At 37.6% G+C, this 16,137-nt stretch overlaps 1 protein-coding gene across 1 annotated transcript; it reads left to right on the top strand.

Annotated features, from left to right (window-relative positions):
- TMA16 (translation machinery associated 16 homolog) lies at positions 1 to 15,834 on the top strand (the record flags this gene model as incomplete). Its single annotated transcript, XM_086890436.1, has 7 exons — positions 1 to 324; positions 1,206 to 1,318; positions 7,988 to 8,025; positions 8,829 to 8,913; positions 9,362 to 9,510; positions 14,085 to 14,127; positions 15,469 to 15,834. Coding segments are annotated over 7 exons (924 nt in total), but the record flags the coding sequence as incomplete, so codon positions are not given.
- Between the last annotated feature and the right edge of the window lie 303 nt (positions 15,835 to 16,137).

The raw sequence follows: 16,137 nt of genomic DNA, 5'->3' as shown, positions 1-16,137 counted from the left end.
GCCCGGCCCGCTCGGGGCGCCGCGGAACGCCCGGAGCGCCGCCGCGCGCCCGCCCGGAGCGCTGAGGCTGCTGCACCGCGGCGCCGGAAGGAGGCTCGCTGGCCATGGTGCGTGTGGCGGGCCGGGGATGGGGACGGGCATGGGGGCAGGGACAGGAGAAGGGGCACGGGTGCGGTTCCCGCAGCCTGCGCTTCTCCGGACGGCGGTGGCTGCTCACGCCGTGCTCCCCGCCCCTTCATTCCCTCCGGGAGTGGCTTCACCAGGCCGCGGGAGTCTGCAGCGAGTCCGCTGGCGGGCCGGTGGCCCTGTGGGCCGATACGGGCGGTGAGCCGACCTTGCATTTAAAAACTGCTGCGTTTCCTCCCCCAGGGGTTTGCGTCCTTTTGGGCCTTCCCGGCAGGGCGGCCCCGGGTGGGGGGAAGCACGGTCCGCTGTGGGGCAGGGGGGAGGTGCTGCCGCCGGAGATTTCCCGAGGTGCTCAGAGTAGTTTTGCCTTTAACACCATCTCTTTTTTCCGCATCCCTAAGCACTGATGTTATCCTAGAGAACTGGATGTACTATAGTCTCCGTTTGTTGATGGCAGGAAATCCCCCTTGCTTTCAGGTGTTTCTTTTGGGTGCAGTTAAATAGCATATTATTGCATAAAGCCTTTCAGTTCTGTTCAAGTACTTTCTTACCAGAAAGTAGGATAACTTAGAGTAGCATTGCTGTACTTTGGAAATTCGTGAATGGTATTCCCTCTCTGTGTAGTATGAAAGGGAGGAGAATGAAAGCCTCTGGCTGGTCTCTGGTGTGAGGCATTCCAATGATCCCTTGGGAGAAACAAGAAAATTGCTTTTATTACGTTGTATAAATTACATGAGGCTCTTGTCAGAAACCCAGATAGAAGCTTGAATGGGGACATTTTTCGGCAAAGGTACTGAGAGCTAACCTTAGTTTCCTAGCTGTAGAGTTCTACAAAGTGGGTATTTTGACAGTAGTCACTATGTCAGATTTCCTGTGCTCTAGGGGTTTTGTTACAGCATGTACTGGCTTCAAGTAATTTTGTTATTGAAGTGGGTGAAATTGATAATGTGTTACTGAAAGTTAAGGGCTTTATTAGATATCAGTGACCTTTTAAGTCTTCACCAAGCTGTGTATGTCTTTCTTCCCTTTGCTGTTTTACCCAGCCTTAATAGTGCTTAGTATCTTTGATTTCTTTTCAGCCAAAGTTACGAAAACCTCAAGGAGGGAAGCAAGAGAAAAAAGTTATCCATCCCTACAGCAGAAAAGCTGCACAACTTGCGAGGGATGTACACAAACAGGAGAAGAAAGAAAAGTAAGTTGACTGCAAAACCTCTGTACAGACCAAAGAATAACATCACAAAGAATATTTCTTATTTGTGGTAGTTGACATGGACTGTTATGCTGATAGAACCATAAATAACAGAAAGGCCTGCATAACTTAATACTGCTGCTGGGCCATGTGAAATGGCAGGTTTACATACATTAAATCAGGTTATACAAAGTGTGTAGTTCTGCTGCTTGACTCTGGGTGTTGTCCTTAAAAGCTAGATTTCTTGCCTTTGGTAATCTGAGTAGCACAATGCTGATGATTGCACATGAAGGTATGTCACCTACTTTGACTTTACTTCAAGTTCAGTAAGAATCCTGTTTAGGGGCTAGCTGCTTCTGCTAAAATGCTGAGTGAACAGAAAAAAAACCCCAGAAACCTTCCTGCAGAAGACAGACTTCTGAATAAAACTGTATAGTTAACTCCTTTTTGGTGCTGTTCTGCTGTTCCATGGCAAGTTTGTTTTTCTGCTTTTGAGTTTTACTTCCCCCTCTCACAGAGGGAAAAAACAGCTGGTGAAGACTGGTCTTTAATTTACATTGTCTCAGCTTGCTTGCTATGCATAACTGTGTTTATTTAGGAAGTTACTCAAGCTAGCTTAAGCATTTTCCATCTTAGTATAGCACTATATAAGCTGTATTACGCTGTATAAATTGTAGTGTCTGGATGGACTGTGTGAGCCCAAATACTCATTTGTCTGAAGGTGTCAAAATGGAAACTCCTGGTCCAGAGAGTGTGCAGTTTTGTTGTTAGGATTGATGTAGAACCTTATCCACAGCAGTTGCACTGTTGCTTTCACTACAAGGAGGGGCCTTTGCTGCCACAGTGGGGTCATGTAGCCTCCAGCAGAGATGCTGCAAGAGTTCACAAGTAGCATGTATTGAGGATTGGGCCGTTCTTTAATCTGCAAGTTTACCCTGCTTTTTTGTATTTTTTCTGTGCTCTCTGACTATTGATTTTAAATTTTTATTGCAGATTATTTTCCTACTGCTAAATTGACCGCTTTGTCCCTTAGTTCTCTCACCTTGTGTCTTAACAGCTACTCACAGCTCTTAATCACAAAAGATGCCTTAATCTTACTTGATTCTTAGTGCTTGCATTTGTGACTTCACCATACAGAAAAACATGCACAAGAAAACTTAGTGAGGGAGCTGTACTTACTAATTATTCATTATGACTTGGCAAAATCTCAAAAACTCAAATCTTTTAGTGACAGTCTCATGTGGTTAGAGTTACACTGATGGGGACACCAGTGCTGATGTTTCTTCTTGGAGTGTTACTGTAAGTCCTCTTGCAACAGCAGAAGGTTGAAAGGCTGTGCTGAAACTGAGGCAATATCCACTGCTCTCCCCTCGTCCATCCAGTTGTTGCATAACAGAAGGAAATCAAGTTGGTCAAACATGATCTTTAATAAATCCATGCTGACTGCTCCTGATCACATCCTTGTCCTGCATGTGGATAGAGATGGCCTCCAGAATGAGGTGCTCCATTGCCTTTGCAGTGATTTAGGTGGGCTGACTGGCCAGTAGTTCCCTAGGTTCTTCTTCTTGCCATCTTGGAGGACCAGGGTGACATCTGTTTTCTTCCAGTCCTCAGGCAGCTCTCCTCATGTTCATGACCTTTCAAAGATAATTGTAAGCAGTTTAGCCATAGTTTCCACCAGTTTCCTTGGCACTCAGTGGATACATCCCTCAGGGCCCTTGGCTTTGTGGATGTCAGGTTTGCTTGGGTGTTCTCTAACCCAGCCCTCCTTGGCCAAGGGAGAGTCTTCGTTCTGACATTCCTTAATCCTGGTCAGAGATTCCTGGGGGCTGCTCATGGCAGTGAAGGCCCACATAAAGAAGGTGTCTGGTATTTCTGCCTTCACTGGTCTCTGTTGTCAGGGTTCCCTTCAGTTCAGTAAGAAACTCACATCAGCCTTAGTTTTCCTTTGTATTTGAAGAAACCCTTCCTTGCTATTTCAATCTAGGCTGATTGTAAAAGATGTAACCTTTTATTTTGCATAGGGAAGCCATTCCACCAAGAATAGTATGTCAGTTCTGACCATCCACAGCATATTGTGATAGCAAAATGATCTTATATTTTATATCTTTATATCTTATAAATAAGAGTTCTACATCTTATGCTTCTGGGGCCTGAACGGTTAATTAACTTTCTGTACTTCGTAGATCACTTGAGTTGTGGTGTTCTAAAAATTAGTTGCATTAAAAACATACTCCATTTGTCTATATTCTATTTTCTGTATTGTCTTGGCTTGAAGAGCAATTTAATTTGAAAGACATGAATAATGTTGATTTTATTTTTCCTGTTAGTTTTTTTTAAAGACTTGGTAAGGGTTCCAGTTTCTTTTGAATCTCTGTTGTCTAAACGACCACCTTGGTAAATTCTCTGGGTTTTTTTTTTAATATTGGGAATTAAATATGGGTTGAACTTTTTATTGTAATTACTTAGCTTTCAGTTTCTGTAATATTATAGTGAGGCTTGGACTCATTTTGCATTTGTCTGAAAAAGGCAAGATAAATTTCTGATGCTGTGAATGGAGGAAAGCTTTCCACTCCTACACTCTACACTCACACCAGTTTTGTTCTTCCGCATTGCTTCTGCAGGTCTATTAAATGTCTTTAAACAATTTTCCAAATTGCTTCTATTGAATGACAGCCCTGTTCTCTGGTAGAAGGTTAATACATCATTTGGTGGTAAATAGGAGAAGCTGCCTTGTAATCTCTACAGAATTTTTTTCCTTAGTCCCTTCTTCAAATCTCATACTTTTTTGACCATGCTTGTTACTGTGTAGAAGTAAGTTGTCTGAAGTATGAATAGGACACAAAACTAGAAACAGAATTCTCAATGTGATCTCACCAGGTCTGAGTAAAGGGGATAATTTTTCTGTACAGGCTAGTGCACTTCTGCAGAATGGAAAAACTGAATTAGAGTAGTCAGTGAATGCAGGAAGTCCATAGAGTTTGTCTGTACTATTTTTATTAAGCTGTGGATTTCCTTGCCAGAGTATGCTCTAATTGGCTGGCTAAATTTGTGCAGTAACACTTTTGAACATACATACATTTTATCTCTTGATTACTATTAAACACAAAGGTGTAGGGTGTAGGAAGCCCTTGACTGGCATGTTATTGGAGGGTGAGAATATCTTATAGAAGTACCAGTTAATGCTTTTAGTTTTGTGTGATTTGTTTATTTTGCTTTGCTTGTTTCAGTTTGGTTGGGTTTTGTTTGTTTTTTTTCCTTTGGTACTTGTCTGGAGACAGGATTCAGGACTGGAGACAGTTTAGGCTTCAATTTCCTTATTAACTTTCCTATAGGATGGAAGTAAAGAAATAAATACTGTGAATGTTCCTGATTATGTTACACAGGAAAGAAAATTGCACTAAGTTATGAGTTGAATATTCCAGCATCTTTTGCTGGAAGGAGATAGTAATAAGGGGTGGATATTATCCACAAGGAATTTCAATATTTAAAATGCACTGGGAAAAAGGAGAGAGAAATTCTGCATGAAGTTGCAGAAGTCTTTTATGGGCTCCATTTTCCACTCTTCACTGCAAGCATTTGTAACGAAATATGACAGCAGTTAGAAGTTTACTGTCCAGAAACTGTGACTGCACTACAAAAGACCAATCTTAACCATAATAAGAGAAGACAGACCAATTGCTTTTAGAAAATTGTCTACAATCTTAAATCATCTTGTTCACTTAAATTACACCTTTTTCTTGCCTGCATCCCTCTCCTCTCAATTTTCTTCAAGGTCTAATGAGCAGCGACAACTTCCAGTGTATTACTGCCAATTTATTCTCTCTTAATCTACATGTGAATCCTTATTCCTTTAGGCAGCTTGTTTGCTCTGTTAAATAATTACATGAATATTTTTATGAGACAGCAATAGCTGCTTCACTGGCAGTAGCAGAATGTTAGTCAGTAGAACACTGACTTTTCTACACTTTAGGAAACCAGATCATAGTGGGAAATTTATGAAACTTCTGTAGTAGTCTACATATATTATGTACATATATTACCTAGATATGTAGCTAGATAGCTAGATCTTTGGTAGCTAAAGCTAATCTAGCTGTGCTTTTTTTTTTCCTGTTGTTTTACCTCCTGAGTCAAAGCAGACCCATTCTATTGCACAATAAATTGCTTAGGAATACATTTTCATCACAAATAACACAAGTCTAATACTTGTTCTGAGATATGAGAGCTAAGGAGTTGTTACAGTGGTGGGGTGGGAAGTGACCTTGTGGGAATAAGCAACCTTCAAATGTCTCCCAGTAGAACTGTGTTTGCTTTTTCTGAAGTTTTCCCCTGTCTAACCTCCTAATCTTTCTTGACCCACTGTGCTTCTACTTGCATTGCTTGCAGCAGTGATGCTTTGTGACATGTTCTTGCAGATTCTTCATGAGGAAAAACTGTTAGCTTTTAGAATTATTTATTTTGAAAAGCCTGTCTTAGTTTTCAGAGCCACAGAGGACATTTGTATGTGTGGATATTATTGGGGAAAAATACTGAGTTTGTAATCTGATTTGGGAAATACTTATACATTGTTAGCGTTTAGAGTAGAGCAATTTAATACAATATCTGAGATAAAGAGGTGCTAAAGGAACATGTAGAATTTACTTTTTAAGTACTTAGTAGGCATCAAGAAAACCACTAATCATTCTTATTAATACTCATTGCTTAAGTAAAGGTTTTCTGGAAGGTGGGTGAAGAAGAAAATCATCAAGAAACAACAGCCTGGCACAAGATTGTATCCCTGGTCTTAACCTCTCCTTCCCCTAAGTAAAAGCTATTACTGATTGTGTGGAAGGAGAGGAAGTTTCTTTGACTCACCTGATTTGATTAGCCTCCCCACTAATGCTATTGTCTTCTAGCAGTCACTGAGGTGAGGTTTTTATGAAAAGTACAATAAGGCAACATCCAAGCCTATCATTCATTATTTCTCATACTGAAATTTGTTGTGTGCACCAGGAGAGTGAAGGTTTTTCTTCCAGAAGAAAATGGTGGTTCTGTACTTTGCTGCTTTTATAAATAAATGATTTGGTGGCCATAACAGGTGCAGATGGTAGTTTGTAGTGTTTTAGAATGTAGATGTGTGACATGATCCTGTTTAGGCAGCTTTCCTAGATGCCATTGTACTTTTCTCTGTGGCAAAGCTTTGCAGACAGGCTTGTCTGGCAGTGTTGCCTTGCAGAGTTCCCAGCAGGGGTTGCTGGTGTGGAGTTCCACTGAGTGCAGTATGCATCCTTTTCTTGGACACTGCTACCATCCAAAGCTCCCTCCTGTAAGTCCTCTGAGGATAAAAGCCTGCTCAGCTTTTATTGCCCAGCTTCTTCTACACATGCTGGGGTATCCATACAATTAAAAATTTCATTAATATGTTAGTGGAATTCTCAGCAGCTCACACATGCTGTGTATTTCCTTGTACATGGCTTTTAGACAGTCTTCAGAGGATTAAATACTTCTTGAAAAATCTAATATTTATTTAATAATGTAGGTTTGTGGACATGTAACACAAGTATGTTTGTCTCTGGAAGGTAAGGGGTTCATCTTTTGATCCCAGTTTTTGTGGTAGGTGACAGACTTCTGTGCTCTGAGTTACTTCAGTTAGCTCTAAAATACTCATTAAGTTCTACAGAGTGAAAGGAATTTAATAAAGGAGCACAATAGCTTTGAACAGTGCTGAATTTCAGCATTATTCATTCTTTGTCAATTACAGCCTTTATGATTTACTTAATCCATTACCAAATTTCCTATTTAATAATAAAAAGTCAATTTCATGAGAGATCCTTGAATATATACGCTGAATATGCATGGCTAGGGTATTTTTTCTAGTGACAAATTTTGTACTTACCCAATAATGTCTTGTTTTTCCTTTCTAGAAACAACAGAAAATTGCAACATCTTTTGATGCAGATTGCATCTCACACCTTGAGCATGACAAAAGAGCATGAGGCGCAGGATTTCCTATTAGAGAACTTGTTTTTTTTGGGAACTCCTGATTAGGATGAAAATTAATCCTAAATAGAACTGTTTACCCATATCCCATAGAGCACAGAAGGCTTTTGAGTATCCTGCCAGAGATTCAAGTGGACTTAAAAGTACTGTGAGACAGAGCTGGGTTTTTTTTTCATCTTCTTTAATGAAGTTGTTAATTTTGGTTTCTTAGCACATTAACTTACTGTTTGCTAAGCACAAACTTTAATTATTGCAAGTTTTAAGGTGACAGAATGGTATTTTTCATATTGCCTGCTTGATTTGAAGGAATGCAGTGTAATGAAATCTCCCAACTCATTAGACATATCAGAGGAATATCAGAAATACTTAAGGAAATTGTGACAGTGCAGCTCTTTGGTGAAATAAATTCCTTTTGCACTCAGAGAAAAATTTTGCATCTTTTTTTCTTCCAAGAAGCTGTTTAGCTTAATAGGTAAACTGGACACATTTCAGATAGTAGTTTTACTAGAAAGTAGATATTTTAGATGAAACAGAAGTTTTACATTGTTTGGAATTTGTCAAATATTTCTATTTGAAATTTTACCTTGACTTTCACTATGACTGAAAAAAATCCCAACTTTTTAAGAATAAAATTAAGGTCATTATTTATATGGTACTCATTCCTGGCTAACATACCTGGTTTTTCTCTGCTAGGTTGAAGACTGACAAAGCTTTGCGTTTAAGCATTATTGGTAAGCAGAAACTTTTATTAGTGACTACAGTATTCAGTTTCTTGGAGATTCTAAGTTTCACCAACTTTTTAGACATCCAATTAGAGCTTCTTTTTCTGAAATGGGATTTTGCAGTCTACAAATAGACTTGACTGAAATAGTGAAATACCTGACATGTTCACTTAATCTGTAGAGGATTAAATTTGGGGCTGAGCATAGCTAATCTTTAGTCACTGTACACAACAGCAAGGCAGTATAGACCAAATGAGTGTTTTGTACATCTGTACACATATTTATTGTATTTGTAATACAAATACAATTAAGCTTTTATAATTGCTTGTAAAAGAAGATGATATATGTAGGTTAAAGGACACATTGTGTTAGCAAATAAATCCAAAACTTTGAGACACAACCTGGAATATTTGTCTCTTCCATATGATTGATCCTGCATCTTTTCAATTTAATCTGTTTAAAAACAGATGTGCCTATCAGGACTCTTACTCAGCCACTCTGTTGGCTTTTTTTCCCCTTTCTAAGCTTCCTAATCAATTGATATAGTGATATTTTAATTAATTTCCACTAAAACAAAGCCTAACTTTTTTTTTTTTTTTTCCTGTAAGGAAAGTATAAAATAAACCTGAAACGATGTGGGAATGTTTCTATTACAGCTGCCTTCATATGTGGTACCCACAGTATCAGAGCCTATGATGCCATTCAAAATCTTGAAAAATGGAGGGAGGGAGGGGGCATTTGAAAAACTTTGAGAAACTTTAATCTGTATTGATGCTACAGTGTAACCATTAATGTTAAATTTATTCTTGTAGGAGAAAAACTGCAATGGTTTCAAAGTCACCTTGACCCCAGTAAAATTGAGTACACAAAGAAGGAAGCTGGTGAACTAATTGAAAAGTAAGACTGGTGTTAAAAACCTTGACTTGTCTTTAAAAATAATGGATGATGACTCAGGAGGACTTTTATATATTCCTATTAATAATATCAAGTAATTGATTCTGTTGCTACTGACAAATATTGAGACATTTATACAGTCATACTAGAATTATTCAAATAAGTCGTATTTAGTTTCTTTTTTTTAAGTTATTGAAGTATATCCCTAGTTTTGTAGTATGTGGAGGTCTTCAAATGATTTGGACAGTAGTAGTAACATGCACTTGCTTGTTAGGTTGTTTATTCTGTGACACCTGAACATGCAGATTTTATACTAGTTACTCCTTGAGTCTCCAATAAATAAAGAAAATAAATTAGAAAATAACTACAATTAGTAAAATAATTTATCAGAGTAATTCTGTTTAAAATTGTTTTTGTATGATTGCATTATTATGCATTTTATTTCTTTCAGTTATATGTGTCGATTCAATGCTGAATTGGAGCAGATTGAATTACAAAACAGCATTAAAGGCAGACAAGGAATACAGCACGCTTCAAGGGAAGCTGTCATCAAGCAGACAATAGAACGTGAAAGACAACTCTATGAGGGCTATGGAATAGGTATGTAAAAGCATTAGAAAGCATTCAGTCCTCACCTGAATGCTCACCTGCTCACAAGGCCAGAATCTAAGCAAACTTTCTGGGCATTGTCCTTATTTTTCTCTCTCAAGAAATTAACCTAAGTGCTAGGTGTGCCTTGGAGTTACTTGGGAGGAGGGCCACGGTGAAGAGAAGGAGAAAAAACGATGGTGGAGATCTTGTATATTCTACTTTTGCCTTTGTGCATCTTTCCTAGCACTGTATTTTCAGTGCAGGCATCTATAACCTATTTTTGAAACTAAAGTGAGCTTTTAATGCACCTGCCTTGAATACAAATTATGTTCAGCTTGTTTGGACCTTCCTTTGATAGTTGGAACTAGGCTGAAGGGAAGCAGCAATAGTTTGGTGAAGTAAGGAAGAAAGAAAAAGAGATAATGAAAATGCAGAAAGCAGAATTGTTTGGGGATAGTCAAGATAAGCAGTGGAGTGTTTGTATTTTGCTTTAACCAGTAATGTGCATGTTGAAGCTGAGTTAATGCTAAAGTATTATCCAGACATAACTGGTCCTTCTAATAGTAAAATATGTTGTGGAAAGCATGAAAAGTCTACATTATTTTGTAGTTAGGATACAAAGCACAGCAAGGTTTGGGTTGCGTGTAATATTCCCTGGTCAGCTGTCCTAGCTGTGTCCCCTTCCAGCTCCTTGTTCACTCTGCCTCCTCGCTGGTGGGCTGAGGTGAGGAGCAGAAAAAGGGCCTTGGATCTGTGCAAGCCCAGCTCAAGACTAATGAAAGCATCTTGTTTTCATCAACACCGTTTCCAGCTAATCAAAAGTGCAGTCCTATACTAGCTACTTCAGAGAAAATTAATTCTACCCTGGCCTAAATCAGCACACCCTGATATGTATTGTACAGATCAAGGAAATTAATGGCTTTAAAGTTTTGTCAGTGCAGCCTACAGAGGCAGAGGCATTTAGAAATATCTCTATGACTTAATCCCTTAGAAAGAGGGGGGAAAAGTAGTAAGAAAAATAGATTCTGTGATTGTCATCAAACAGCTCAATTGTTAAATTTTAGTTCTTTTTTTCCTTACTGCTTTGTGGAAAGCTGATAGAAAAAGGCAGTAGGGCTAGAGAAAAAGATGTCAAATGCACAAGCACAACAGAAAAATAATGAAGAAGCTAGAAATATTGTAGGCAAAATTTGAGGTTATTATAGAATTAGTAAGTAAAGCATTCAGAGAGCACAGTGCAACTTCACATATTAAATATACTTTCAAATCATTCATTATTTGTTACCACAGCTGCTGCAGGGTTTGCTCTCTGTCTAAGACATTGTTCATTCAGAGAAAATAGTTGCTGCTAAGTACTATAGCAACTAAATACTGTAATTAGAGATTGGGCATAAATGGAAATCAGCTGGAAACAGTGCTTTTATGTTTTGGCTCATTATTAGTCCTAGAAGCTTTAGTAAGCTTTTATAACTGACTTAGATTTGTTGGGTTTTTTTCCCCCCCCTGTTCTTGAACTCAGTTATTTCTTGTATGCATGTGCATTTGCTATGAAGAGACTGGATTATATGTATTCTTTTCATTTAGGAAAGTACTTAAATTTGATGCAGTCTATTTGTATCATAGAATCAATTAGGTTGGAAAAGACTTCCAAGATCATTAAGTCCAACCTTTGACCAAACATTGCCATGTCAACTAGACCATAGCACTAAGTGCCACATCCAGTCATTTCTTGAACACTTTTCAGGCTACTGATTCCTGTCACTTCCTTGGGCAACTCATTCCAATGCTCAACCACCACTTCAGTGTAAAAACCTCTGTCATGATGTCCAGTATGAATCTTACCTAGCTGTAGCTTGAGGGCATTTCTTCTTGTCCTGTCAAGTATATACGTAAATGAAAAACTAATCCTTTACAGAATGTAAAAATTTGTTTACAAAAGTGGTAGACATCCTGAAATAAACTTTTTTAAAACTATTGTTTTTAAACAAACAATAGCTATACAGAGAACATTATTAGTGATGTAGTTGAGGTTTAGCAGCTCCTTGTCACTTACTCCTTAAATATATCTACAGTAGTTTTACTGCAGTTTTTTCCTTGTTTTAATTTTGTGTACTAGGGTTTTTTGTTTAGTCTGGTCTTACATGTTTATAGCAAAGCTATTGAAAGGTAATGCTAGATAATTGTTTATTTTTTTGTAACCCAGGGTTGGCATGTTTTCAGTGGAAAAGCATCATAATTATTTCATGTGAACATCATCCATTTTTGATAATTTGCTTCTAATTACCTTGCATGTTCTCTCAGATGCATAATACTAATCTTGGGGGAAAGTGGCTTTTAAAACTAAATACACCAGTTTTGTTAATTAGTTCTGGAGGCTTCACATTACAGGGAAATCAATTTAATTCAGATGAAAGCTGTATCATTCCATGTATCTGCTAATGTAACTTCTGTACTGTTCATTAGCCACTGTTTTCTGTAGTGATCATTATTGTATAACGGAACAATTTTTTGCCTAAAAAGCACCTACAGTTTCCTTCTTTTTTAACAGACTGATTGTTCTTGCTCAAAAGAAAGAAAAGTAAAACTATCTGAAAGGGTCAGAAACATTTAAAGTTGTTTACTTAAATCTTTCACTGCTGTTTTGCTAAGCATGTAAATTGTTGAATACTTTGTCTTAGACATGCCAGACAATAATCTACTCCCAAAAATACTGTGTTCATTTCTTTCCCACTAACTCCTGTTCCATATTTCTCTCTTACATTTTTTCTATCTTTAGTTCAAAAAAACATGCTCCTCTTAACATTTTAAAGCAAAGGAAGGAGTTCACAAGCAGCAGCAAAAACCATGACATTGGTGCATGCTAGGATGAGATGCAGCTGAGTTAGACAAATGTTACTAATCCAGCATAATTTAGAAAATCAGTTACTGTGCAGTATATAATTACTTTATTTCTACACACAGTTCTATTCTTAATCTGGCAAGTCAGTAGTTTTTATTGTGTAACATATTGTAAACACACATGTAAGCGTAGCTTTAAAATTTTTCCACTGCCAATGCAGTAAAGATGAATTCAGTGCCAAATCTTGGGTTTGTCACAGAATCTTCTCTCTTCAGAGTGCCTGCTTTCTCATGGTGTTGGTGTGCCCCAGATGATAGGCTAGATAAAACTGTTAGAATATTTTCTTTGGAGAAGATCTACATAACTTAGACCCAGTAAATGTTTTTTTTTAAAAAAAAGAGAAAAACAAGTGAAAGGGCTTCATTTGAAAGTCTTGTCATTTAGTCCTGGTTTGTCTGACAAGAACACTGAACTGTATGTTCAATCCATGCTTTGATAAAAGAAACAAATACAAATCTCAGCATGGTGCCACTTGTGCCAAACTCAGTGTTTACAACTAGAGGCAAACAGAGTGGCATTGATTGCTCCTTGTAAAATACCAACTGGGATGTTCCAGCGCTTGGCACTGTGCTGCCATGAGTGCAGTTCTAGGGACTGCAGAGAGAGCAACAGCAACTATGGCTTTATTTGAAGGCTTTATTGGGAAAGCCTAATGTGGTATGGATATTTGGCATGGATTGTGGCATGAACCAAGGAATCAGCAGACCAAAAAAGCATTAGGCAAATTTTTCTTTGCCTTGCCTTGCCCAGCTGTGAACAGTATCACCTCATCTGCTTACCAAGGGGCAGTCTGCAGAAATCACTGTAATTGTTACCAAAACATTTTACATACATTATTGTTCTTCAGTTGGTAACTTCATAACCAAGTGTGAAAGGAAGGAATAATTTTATGAATAATAAGGACTGTCTTGCCACAAAGATAAATGGTACAGGTATCATCATCCCACGTTTTGTAGTAGCAAAATCATCCGTAATCCTGCATAGATAGCATGATCTTATTTATTACTGTAAAACTTGAGGAAATTGATAGATGAACAAAGGCAGATCTGTTTGTTCAAGGACAGTATAAAAGTTGCTTTAATGCCAGAATTTTAAGAGCTAAAATAAAATTAATGTAATGCTGCAGAGGTAGAAAACATCTGTCTTGTGAAAAGCCTGATGGCTGTGAAGTCTGTACAGTTCATAGACAGTTATGATGTGTTTTATAGTGTGGGAAGATGTCAAAGCTCCTAAACTCCATATATTAGTGGTGATGCTAAACATGGGCTGCTTGTAACACTGCAGGACCGACCAGGAAAAGAATGACACTGAACCAAGGCAAAGCAGCTTTGGCATCTTGTTGTAAAAATCTGCTTAAGTTTATAAATTACAGTCTAGTAGGAAGATTTTGGCTACTCCAGGAGGAAAAAAGCAAAATGGTCTGTTCCACAGGTCTAAATACAAAATACCTGCCTTCCTTTTTACAAGCAAAGGTAATGCAGATTTGTAGTATTATTTATTTGTATTATTATTTATTTTAATATTTGTATATATGTATGGCAGGTTTCTTTTAGAGCAGTTTGTCTGCAATGGAAAGAGGATATGTAGCCATTTTGGTTAGAGGCCATTTAGCTCACATTTCTTCCTTTGAAATAAGACTCACTTGAATAATGTAACACATCTAATAAAATTTCTTTCCCATTAGAAATCCCAGACATTATGAACAGAAAGCATCTTAAATTTTTCAGGTAGGTTTGTTATTATCACTTATAATCTATTTTATCTGCAAAATACTGTTTCTGAAGTTAACCTGTTGTCTTTCTTCATAAAAAAAGTAACTTACGCAAAACTGCCAAGGAATTTGTCTTTTTGAAAAGCAGAGTAGGTATGGCGCTGCTATTTTGGCATTTCTTAGCTGTTACAAGCTGAACACTTGTGCCAGTTATTAACTAAAACATTGGAAGATTTAGATTCAACAGTTAGAATGCCATTTCTGTAACTTAAATAACCTTTTTCCTCAATATTCTCAGATATTTTACCTAAAATGATGACTTCAGCTGTTCACAGTAGTGTTGGTATGTGTGTATATACTAGTAGAAAATCTTAAATGAATTTACTACTTGCATCCAGTTAAAAGATCTGGGAGTTGTGAAACTTGCTGCTGGCTCATCTGGGCCAGCATGTTGGTGTGTCCTGGTAGTAGTAGATGGAGTGAACATTTTTGCTGACAGCCTATCAAATGAAATACTTTAAAGAAAAAAAACAACAACTTAGGAATGCTTGTGTTGCAAGGATGTATCACTGACTTGCAGGGATGATAGCCAGAAGCCATACTTACAGATGTTGGAATAAAGCCAGAAATCCCAAATAAAAGGGATCAGGGACATCAGATAGAGGTGTTGTTGTATTGCCTTGTTAAAGGAAAAACATATCTTATAATTGGCAAATACTGTCTTTGCCCTTGAGAAAAATTATCCATGAAGTGCACTTACTATAATGAAGAAAGCATTCTATTAAATGAGCACTGGGTTTGATTTATATTTGAAACAACCCTTTCTCCTTCTTGGAGCCTTTTGAAATGATACACTCACCATGTGAATGAATGCTTACTAACCCTTTGTGCTCTCTTGAAGTCAGTCATACAACATGTTAACGTTTACCATAAATCATGAGGGAACTTACATACATGTTATGTTGCATATGCAAATCAAGCATCCAGGTGAAGAAGCTCTCCTGACCTGTTTTTCTGTTGCTTACCAGACTGCACGTTGAATAAGGCAAACCTAAAAGCAAGTGGCCAAAAGTAACTGAGGGTACAGTAAGTCTATGGGAATAAAGTGAAAAATATATTTTTGTTTCAGAATATCACATCTGAAAGTATTTATTTCTTCATAGAAAAATTACAGCTTCAGTAGTGCACAAAATCAGGTGAAATCTTTGGTGCTTATTCATATCACAGGGGGACAGAGGGTAACTTAGAAAAGCAGCCTCACTTGAGTTAGCATCTTCTGAGGAAATCAGAATTAACTCTGCCATGCCTTCCTTTCTATTGGTAATTGGTTTTCATTACTTATTTTTTTCTCTTTAAGAGAGTGGGATGGTGATCTGAGGAAACTGCCAAACATCAAAATGAAAAAGCTCTCAGTTAGGGATGCTGCCTTCAGTCACCTTGTGGTGACAGATGCAGAAGCAAAAGAAGACTTGAATGAAGAGGAAGACGTGGGCCCTGATGAGCAGCAGCCGATTCAAGAGCTGAAATAGTAAAGGGAATTGTTAGAAACCTATTTTAGTTTTCACTGGAAAAAGAAATAAAATTTAACTATATTTCTAAAAGCTTTGTTAGTTGCTTTTTTATTATCTCTGTACCTATGGTAAAGAGTAAACAATATTACTGGGTAAAGCTGTATATTACTGGATAAAATTTTTTGACTATAAATAAATACTTAAAATCTTAATCGTGTAAGTTTATGTCTTGAAATCCTGACTAACTGAGTCCATTTTCTGTCTAGATTCAGACTGGAAAACTTTGTGGTCAGAAATCCTTACCTTTTTGTGGTAATTGCAATAATCTGTTAAACATGAGGAACTCTTCTCTTGTACCTTCGTTTCTTTGAGAATCTGTGTCAGGATCATAGAGAGCTGGAAATGCTTCAATAAAATACTGAGTATTTTATGTTTTGTCAAGGGAATTTGAAAGAGTTACTGTCCTCAGCAATGTGTATTGCAGAATTCAGATAAAAAGCCAATCAAAGTCCCCA

Source organism: Cyanistes caeruleus, chromosome 5, assembly GCF_971803275.1.
Source record: "Cyanistes caeruleus chromosome 5, bCyaCae1.hap1.1, whole genome shotgun sequence".
In the NCBI taxonomy this organism is placed as follows: Eukaryota; Metazoa; Chordata; class Aves; order Passeriformes; family Paridae; genus Cyanistes; species Cyanistes caeruleus.
This window is presented reverse-complemented; position numbering and strand designations above follow the sequence as displayed.